The 10,269-nt window shown below is 39.6% G+C and overlaps 1 protein-coding gene across 1 annotated transcript; it reads right to left on the reverse strand.

The window, feature by feature from the left end:
* Positions 1 to 5,174: 5,174 nt before the first annotated feature.
* On the reverse strand, positions 5,175 to 8,119 carry LOC113021657 (parathyroid hormone 4). Its single transcript, XM_080301688.1, has 3 exons — positions 8,031 to 8,119; positions 5,833 to 5,921; positions 5,175 to 5,533 (listed from the first exon to the last, which is right to left on the reverse strand). Exons 2-3 carry the CDS (start codon positions 5,916 to 5,918, stop codon positions 5,272 to 5,274), a joined length of 348 nt encoding a protein of 115 aa, XP_080157814.1. The 5' UTR covers positions 5,919 to 5,921; positions 8,031 to 8,119; the 3' UTR covers positions 5,175 to 5,271.
* Positions 8,120 to 10,269: the final 2,150 nt, after the last annotated feature.

Consider the following 10,269-nt stretch of genomic DNA (forward strand, 5'->3'; position numbering starts at 1 on the left):
GGTTTGACACAGCAGGCTAGTTATCGTTAGCCATCACAGAAATCTCGCGAAGTTTCCTTTCGTAGTGGGTAAATTTTGCCCTGAACTCATCTCACAGGCACACAGCCCGCTCAAACGCCCTCTAGTGTAGGGGTGTCAAGTTCGTTTAGTTCGTTGGCTACGTCAAGGTGGTCAGACTAACAAAACCACTGCATAAAAACACTCCACCAAAGGCTCCTATTTCCTTATAAAGAAGATTGTTTCTGCCAGGCAGATACGAGTAAAAATTTGAATTGTCATCTCTAAATTTTGAATATCGCAAAGTTTTGACTTGAGTTGGCTTTCAAGTAATTTGAAATTTGAAGATTATTATTATTATTTTTTTAAATTGGACTTACTGACAGTGGTGAGACTTGCTTTGACAAGGACTTTGGGTCAGTGCTACAAAGAATGTCTTTTAGTAACTAAGTATTGATAGTTTAAGGTTAGAAGCCTTTTTAACATGGATTTAAAGGCTTCTCATACCCAAGCTGCAATAAATCAATCATTATCTGATCATGAAAAAAAACAAAACAGTTTTTTAAATCCTCACAACCCAAATAATAGCATTTAAAAAGACAGAAAACCTTTTGTATTTTGTAAGTTTTGAGATTTTACCTCAAAAATAATATTATCTATCTGATTTTTCTTCTTTGTTTAGATAACACAGCCCAGATTTAGTTTCTCTCATCCACTTCAGATGCTGCAAACCTTGCACCCGACTTTATTACACCCAGAACTGATTGACAGCAACAAGTGGTCTTCAGGAAGTTCAAAGTGCAGCAGTTGTTATCCAAAAAGTTCGATCATAATTGTCCTGTCCGGGTGTCTTTGCAATATAAGCCAGACCTGATTTCAGAATCTTCCTCCTGACCTTCAAGGTCCTAATCGGATTATCTTTCCCCTGACATTTCCAGCCCCATTACTCAACATACACCATCACACCCTTCACGCTGGGCTCTTAACTGTCCCTGGATTCAGTAACTAAACTCCTTTGAGGATACAGCATTTGGCCACAGAGCTCTTCTCCTTTGGCACAAACCTCCAGTCCAAGGTCGCCAGGGTGGCTAAGTGCAGACTTTCAAATCCAGACTCAAATCTTTCTCCTCAGTTCTGTAGCAGTAAAAGTCCAGGCTTATCAAATGATGCCAAGTTTATTTCAGCTCATCTCCAGCTGCATATTCTTTTCATTTTTGGACTCCAGAGTAGCTTTACATGATTCACTATTCAAAGAAATCCTACTTATACTTCTCTTATACGCCTGTGCTAAAGCACTTGTTGGAGCTGCATCAAGGCTCAGCTCAACAAGCTGCACGCCTGTCTCTCTCTTTATAGCAAATGAGTGTCTCTCCCTCATAAAGAACAGATCTGAGCAACAGGTAACTGGAGTGTCTGTGCTGAAAGCCAGCGCTGACCACATCTGGAACATCAGCACAGTTTATCACATGAACCTTTGTCTTACAGAGATTACACAGGCTTCACTGACCCAACGTCCCAGCGCAAGTACTGCTACTCAACAGCCATCTTGAAATGCCCTTGGGTATTTATAATAGGTATTTTGAAGAATTACATAAATTTATCTTAATTTCAATGGTTATTGGAACAAAACTGCAGCTGATTAGATTTGATTAGGATGGATGGAATATGTGACACAATTTTCTTAATTTTGCTTCTGTACACAATAACAGTGGATTTTAAATCTAACCATAAAGATGTTAGAAAGAATTACAATACAATACAACACAACTTTATTTATATAGCACACTTAAAACCGAAGGTACACCAAAGTGCTTCACAACAAGGTTAAAACATAAGATATAAGATAAAAGGCTATAACAGATTACAAAAGTACAGACAGAAATAAAACATTTTATAAGAAATAAAACATTAGAGCATAGTTTAGGAGATAAAATTACTGGGTATTCATAAATATAAGGTGGGGGTATTTATACAGGGGAACATTAGTAGAAGATAAATAACATCAGGGTAAAATACAGGAGATGTGCACTAACTAACTGAAAACGCTCAGTCAAACAGGTAAGTTTTTAATTGAGATTTAAATGAATAGATGGAATCAGAGGCACAGTCACCTCTGGTCTTTAGCCGGGATCTAGGCTGCACTAAGAGTAATTGTCCCGATGATCTTAGGGCTCTCCTAGGGATATAGGCACTAAGGAGTTCAATGAGGTAGCACGGTGCAGTATTGTTTATGATTTTAAAGGTAAGCAACAGAATTTTTAACTCAATTTGGTATTTGACAATATGAGGCCCAAAGAAGTGTTGAATGCAAAATGCCTCAGAGACCACAGAAGACACCTAAAGTGGATGATTCCAAAACTCTTTCCTGGGTTAAGAAAAACCCTTCACACCTGTAACCGAGTCAAGAACAGTCGCGAGGAGGTTCCTTTATCACTGTAAAAGTCTCTAATCATGAGATTAGAGACAGAAATACAGAGGGTTTGTGACAAGGTGCAAACAACAGGTTACACTCGGGAACAAGAAAGACAGATTAGACTTGACATCTAACACTAACTGCACAGCCCTGAAACAATGCACAGTCCCTGGTTTCAGGTATGGTACCAGGAAAAACCTGAACCAGGTTAGCAGGATGAACAGGATGAACTCTGTGCTCTCTGCTCAGATTCAGGTAAAGTCTGCGACACTGATTGATGAGACAAAGCATAACGAGTCCCCTTTAAGCAGTAAGCTGACACAGACCGTGTGTACAACTGTGCACCACTTAGTTTAATATAAATATTCACAAGGTAAAATTGCAGGCATTCAGATTAGTGTTGCATACATACTTGCACATTTCTTTATACACTGATCACACAAATTTGTAAATGTTACTGAGACTCTGGGTAAATTCAAGCTGCACTATATGACATGTTAAACTTAACACAGTTTTGCATTTTCACAACTGAACCAACCACAACGCACTGATTTTATTTTACACAAAGCACTGGTCTAACGCAGCCAAGAAAAGCACAATGACCATGCGCATTTTCCAACATGCTGACAGCTGCATAAAAGTTGCACAAAGCCAAATGCAAATGATTCCAAATATTTGCAATAAGATCTAAAGGAGTCATCATTTCCCTCCTTTCCTCTCCCTCTTACACAGTTGCATCAGTCTTCTTAAATGTAGTAACTGCAGCCTAAAGCCCCTCATTCCTTCCTGTATTGCAGGCTTTTTTGTGTCTGTAATCGTTCACTTTGTAACACGAATTCACTGAAAAGGCTGAAAGTCAAAATCCTCAGTCAGCTTTCAGTATAGGAGTTAAATCAGACCATGCTGCTGTAATTGAACATAACTCTCAATAGAGAGTTATGTTCAATTACAGCAGCCTTTTCTGCTGTACATATAACATGGTCTTCACCTGCAGCCACATCCTTGTTTTGTTAGGCAACACATCTTTGTCTGGGTCTTGGTTACTGTATAATACTCATTGGACAATAGGACTTTTTGTAATTGTTGGATGGAGATGCTTACATTCAGGGGCACCTCTTAAATCTCTGTGGTCTCCTTGTAGTCTGCGTCTTTCTGTGTGGTTTTCAATAGTTTTGCCTTTGCTTTTGTCAGACTGGCTGCGTTCCTGTGCGATGCTGCTGTCTCAAAATGTGTTCAGCTTAGTTTTTTCAATTTTTCTGTTACTCTGTTCGACTTAAAGCTTGCTGTTACCTCTGCATTTACTTTCTCGGGTTCTTTATTCAGAACTTATCATAGCACACAGTGCTACGATGCGTGTTAAGTTCAGGTTAGACTCCCTGCAAAAACTGTGCAGAGAGGGATGCTATGGGCAGCTGTAGGATGCAGAGCAACGGACACCTCCAAAAAATCAACAACACTGTTGTGCATCAGGCAAATTTGCTCAAAGCAGCACAATAAAGGACAAAAGAGACCAACCTGAAAACATTTCAGTTAATGATAAAAAAAAAAGCACTACTGAGGTGTGGGAAAGGCATAGCTGCAGGTATGTAAATATGTCTAATGCTTCAAGGACCTTTTAACATTACAAGAAGATAACATAATTAAAATGCTATTTTTATGTTATAAGGTGGACATTAAAGAGGGTATTTAAAAAAAAACAAATTAACCAATTTACGCAATTTAAGTTTTGTTGAAGTAGGAGCGTTGTTTTCTCCCAAATGTATTTGGGAATCCCATGCTGCTTCTCTGCCAGCAAAATCACATAAAAACTATTTAAAAGAACCCAATAAATTTTGGTTCTCATCCAGATCAGGTTCTTTAAAACTGCTACATGCCTTTGTGCGGGTTCTGAAAGTGTCTCTGTCCCACACTTTTTTCTAGGCTTCATACTTTCGCCATCTTTCTGCCGAAACAAAAATTTGTATATTTGCATTTGATGGACAAGAATGAGAGCTGAAATATGTAGCAGAGCTGGGTGACCTATTATAGCTTTTATATATCGAGGGTGATGTGTTTATAATTCAAAGAATTTATACAGGAAAAATCTGCATATAGTCTTTTAAATATATATGCTTGCTGTTACCAGGTGGTCATTTTTTTTCCCAAATTTGAAAACTAAAGGGTTACAGCATTTCGTTTACAAAAAGTAAGCCTATTCAACTTAACCAGGTAACCAGCTGTAGGGAAATGGTGAAAAAAAGAACGTCACAATTTAAACTGTCCATTTTAGTATAAGTATGACTTTTTTTAAAATATCTGAACAAAAAAAGCGTTTTTTTCCATGAATAAATATATAACAGACTAAATCATGTATCTTTTATCTGTCACAGTTTGGTCTGTTGTGACTTTGGGTTTTCCAGGCATCATCTGCAGTTATGAAATTTCAAACACATGAATGTGCTGGTCCTAAAACTAAAGCTGCATATTGAAAAAAGTCTGCAACAACCCACAAGTTTTATATTCGTTTTCTAGATAATTTGTCGTGTTTGCCTTAACGTGTGATATTCAGTCATGATTAAAAAACAACAACATCAAAAAACCCCAATAAATATTTTTTAAAGCCTATGCAGTCATATAGACGTATGCAGTCATACATTGAAACCTTACCACTATACCCACTGGTACACTTTCATGCAGCTCTATTAACTAAACTTAAACTTACAGCTGCTTTTAAACACTTGAGACACATCTGCAGCTGAATGGGTGCTTTGGGCACTCGGGATGATTTTGTAGTTGTGCTTTTTGTGCATTTTATTATTCAAACAATTGATACAATAAATTTTTTATATATGTTCAGCTTCATGTTTTGCTTCTGTGCATTGTTAGTCGTCTCCGTTTGACAGGTACAGATTAGAGAAGTCTCTCAGGAGGCTCCTGACTTGGGCATTCTGGGGGTTTCCATCATCAGGGATCAGCTCTGGATTCAGAGCCAGGTTTAAGACCTTTGTGGGGCTGAAAGCAGCAGAGCGGGTCTGTGCTGTGTGGAGACCCTCAATTGCGCTGGACAGCCAGAAGAGTCTCTTGAGACTCTGGATGGTTCGGCCGCGGTCGTGCATCAGCTGGTGTTCGGTCACAGCTCGGCGACTGCAGAAAGAAAACAGAGAGCAGGAAGCAGCTGCTGGTCAGCGCACAGTCTCAAAGTTCATGCAGCAACCATCAATGACATGTTCTATCCAACACACGGATTCATTTATGGAAACAAAATCAGAGCCGCAAACGCAGCACAGCAAACTGGGTCCATTCATCTCTTAGCACATGAATACATTTTAAATGAGTGAAAACTGTTTTAGATTCAAAGTGACACCAAAAACAGAAAATGCGTAATAAATAAGTAATAGTTATTATTCATAAACTCTGAAATAAAGTGGGAACAGTGAGACCACCTGTCGCTTTGTTGGCCCTGGACTGTTGTAACAATGACAAGAAGCATGACAGCGAGCCACTGCACAGGCCTGTGGGACGTCTGCATCTTCTGCATGAAAACAGCAGCAAAGACAAAACACATTAAACCTCTCATACGAAAGGTAAAAAACAAACCTTCTGAATGCACATCAGCTATTGCTGAAGGTTGGTGATACTGAACCCTGAGTTGCTTTTGATGGGTTCATCTATGGGAATGTTAGATTAAAAAAACCCATCCAGACATAGAAAACACTGCTTGTATATATGTGTGTGTGGATGGGTGAATGAGACATGCTACATAAAGCACTTTGAGAGCTTAGGTAGAGTTGAAAAGTGCTATAAGAACCAGCCCATTTACTTTATTTATTTATTGGAAACATTTTTCTTTCTTATGGATAAAAATCATCCACCAGTTCCCAGGAAAAAGGAGCACAAGCTCAACAAACCGAGGAAAATGAAATTTTCTTCAGCAGAGATGAGTCGTTTTCACACATGAACTGCAGGAGAATCGTTTATGGGCATTTTCCACAGTGGTCTCCTCTGACATGCAGCACACAGCAGGAAGTAGAGCACCTCAGACACTTTAGCGCTGCTGGAAATCCTCGGTGTGTTTTAGGCCTGCACAGAGCACGCAGGAGCACAATGCCCACTCGCAGCGGTTAGCTGCACTATATGGAGTGATGCATTATGACATCACATAAATGTCAGACTGAATCTGACATTTGTGTTCTCGTGCTTGTGTGTCAGGTAAACTGTGGAAATGTTTAGTTCAGCGGTGTACGTGTGAGCGAGTGAGTGCGTTTTTCTTGTGGCTATGATTAGGTGCCCGAGTCTATTCAGCAACTGCGCCACATTTTTATCCCCAATCCCCACGATCCGCATACTGAGACAATGTCCAAGCTTTTGATTGGCTCTCAAATCAGGAGCCCATGAGTCTCATGAGAAAAGTGACACTCAATAAGAAATGTGCTGATCTGTGGATGCATCCCTACTCAAAGATAATCAGCAGACAGAAATGCAGCTAAAATTAAAGTTAACAAGTTCTTCTGAATGAAAAGAGAACATGGGAACATGCAAAGACTTTTGCATGAGAATAAGCCTCCCATTTAAGCTTATCGTATTTTCTGATTAGAGTTTAAAAACTTGTCTTCAAATAAACTGCTAAATAATAACCTGTAACGCACTCCTTGCCCTATTTAGATAGCTGCCAACAGACCTTTAACCCATTACCAGGTCCTGACCACTTCTTATGGAACCACTGAGTTATGCAAGTCACTGAAATATAACAATACAGAAAATATAAGATATTACTTTAGGTGTCTGCTAAGAAGAACAACTTATATTTACAGAATATGCTATTTACATCTGCTTTTCTTTCATTTCCTGTAAATATAAAAGCACAGTAATCAGCCTGAAAAATACCAGAAATAAATGTGCTTGTAGAATATGAACACAAAGCATCGTTTATGAAGGTTTTGATTGTGTTTTAATGTTTGATGATGTGGACAATCTGGATGAATCTGATTCTAAGTGTTGGAGGATATTTTTGGCTTCATTAGTGGATGCAACCAAGTTATCTTCCACTACCTCACAAAGAGATAATTCTGTGAACCTACAAACAACAAAGAGTTCTCCACACATCTGATTCCTCTGCAGCCATTCATTTTTCCCCCCAGCATCAGAATCCAGAATGAACACAGCTGCTGTTTTCTGCCTCGAAGCAAACTACAAACTTTTCACAAAGCTGGAAGATCGGCTGTATGCAGAGAAAGGTGTGACGGGTAAGTCATGATGAGCTAATGATCTCCCAAAGTCAAAGACAAATCAAGCTGATGGATCCTACTCCATCTGGGCTTCGGGTTCAACACACAAAAAAGAAAAAACACGTAAAACGAGCATGCAAACGTTCCCGATATTGTCTGTTTCGTCCACGTTGGGTCGGTCTGTCCACAACAAGAAACTGCTTCAGTTTTCTTTAAATGAATCTGGATTTCATATCAATTTCAATTTTATAAAGTTCAATTTACTTTTAACTGTTTGACTGACACAGAAAAAATAAACACCAGCAACATTTAAGTACAAAAAAATGAATCAAATTAAAAACTAAAAAACTATCATATGAAACAAAAATTAACTAAAAGCTTCTTTAAAGTAATCCGACTCTTAAAGAGGTACTTACATTTCCCGTGTTTGCGACTGCAGTACTTCGGCTGATTAGACACTAAACTGACTTCAGATTCAATCTCGAGACCTTTTATAAAGCCCTCTCCGTCACACACACACGGACACACACTTTACTCAGACCTCCCACTCTCTTAATTGAAAATGGTTTGATTTGCTCCTGAAACAAACGTCAGCACCATCATCTCTGACATCTGTGAAGAGTGAGCAAAACATGGAAGCATTTTTTGGGGCTTATTCATGTTAATAATTTGATCCCAAGTGTGACAGTGGAGGAGGTTTACACACTTATACATGCTCTTTACATAAGCAGGTGTTTTCAAAAGGAGGATGAAATTCAATTGAGGGATTATCATTTTTCTATTTTCTGGTCTAATCCCCTCTGGTTCCTCTTGCAGACTCACGCTGGCTACTAAGAAATGGGGCTGAATGTTTGTATTGATGTTGAGGGTGAAGACACGGAGAGGAATGAGTCAGCGTGAATGACGCGAGCGTCAGCAAACCGCCTGCCAGTTCAGCTCTAAACTTTGCTAAATGATCTGTCTGCAGTTAAGATGTTTGTCGCCTGGAGCTCTTCTCCACATTATGACCACCGTCACTAATGAACCCAAACAAACTGGAGTCACTGGTTGCTGTGGTGGCGCCGCAGTCGCCATTAGAAATGCAGTCGTCGTGACAACATCTTGCAGGGCGAGTTTCCCTCAGCGAGAAATGTGGGCTGCCATCGGAGGCTCGTGGGTGGAGAGATGGGAGTGAGAAGAAGTGATTTAGGTCATTAAGGAGTAATTGATGGCAGTGTGAAGAAACTCAGAGACGGACAGCAAGGGAGGAGTCGTGAGGGTGAAAGAAACCAGACAAGAAACTAATCAGCCCGATGGAGGTTAATTTCTCACAGCAGGAAGTGAGTGTTTACATGACTCACGTCCAAACCCAGTACTCAAATTCTGTTTTATATAGAAGACTCATTGTTAAACATTCACAATGGATTAGCACTGTTGCCTGGGTTTGAATCCACTGGCCAGCCGAGGCCTGTGCAGGTTCTCTTCAGGTACTCGGGCTTCCTTAAAAAGGCATGCATGCAGGTTAATTGGTGATTTTAAATTTGCATGTAAGCCAGTGGCTATGTGATAGTGATCTTTCCAGGATATATGCAGTGTATCTATTCTACATAGCATCCAGTAAACAGATGTTCGTACAACAGATAAGGACGAGAGCACGTTGGTAAAGTGAAAACTGCTTCTAGAACAGAAACAGCTGCATTATACTGCTAACACAACTCTTTACAAGCACCTGCACAGACAGCATGCTAATGCTAAGCTAGCCAGAAACCCGGAGTGATGCTGTGAATGTTGACCCCATCGCAGCAGCCAGACCCTGAACTTCCACAGTAACAACAGCAGAGATTAGTAGTCAGGGTGCAGCCTCTGTTTCTACCTGTTCATGTTTCTACAGTAGAATCACTGCAGTTAACCTTTTTAAGTCACTGTGCTGGTTTTCATCTTTGCCTTGTGTTGATACCTAAAATACTAAGACAAAGATCATGTGGTGTGTCCTCACAGGGACTGTAGCCCATAGGTTAATATTGTTAAATGCTAATTATATGAAAAGGCATTTCAGGCATTCTGTGTAACTTGTGTAATAACGACCCCCAACACGGATCACAACAATGAAGGGAACTACCTCCAACTCGCACAAACATTTGAACACAAAACTTATAATTAATTTACATGAATGTCTTTGATGTGCTGCTAAGAGATGGTGGTGACTCAAAGTGGAGCTAATGAGAATCTAAGAATTCTTATCAATTCCCATTCCTACTCCCACTGTATCTACTGTCCTGAAGTATTAACCTGGAATTAAGACACTACAGTTTTGTAGTGTTTTTTGGGCGTGTTTAATTTGCACAAGGTCGGCTCTGCCGTTCCTGTGTCTGTTTTGTACCAATGAGGCACTTTTAAGATGTCTCACTGTCCAACACATTACTGAAATTGGTAATTTTCTGGTAATCAGTTGTACAGATAACTGATTACATAATTTCCTTTGGGATAAATAAAGTATTCTGATATCTGCTGGTCTCACAGTCGCTATGACAGATATATGAGATACAGCTCATACAACAAAAACCATGACCTGGGGATCATACCAGTTGCTTGGCTGTTACGCACTAACAGTGGTTTACCAAATTATCTGTCTTTGATTCTCGCATGAATCAAAGGTTTGCAGCAGTTCCAACAAGG

The sequence above is a fragment of the Astatotilapia calliptera genome, chromosome 5 (assembly GCF_964374335.1).
Source record: "Astatotilapia calliptera chromosome 5, fAstCal68.1, whole genome shotgun sequence".
Lineage (NCBI taxonomy): Eukaryota > Metazoa > Chordata > Actinopteri > Cichliformes > Cichlidae > Astatotilapia > Astatotilapia calliptera.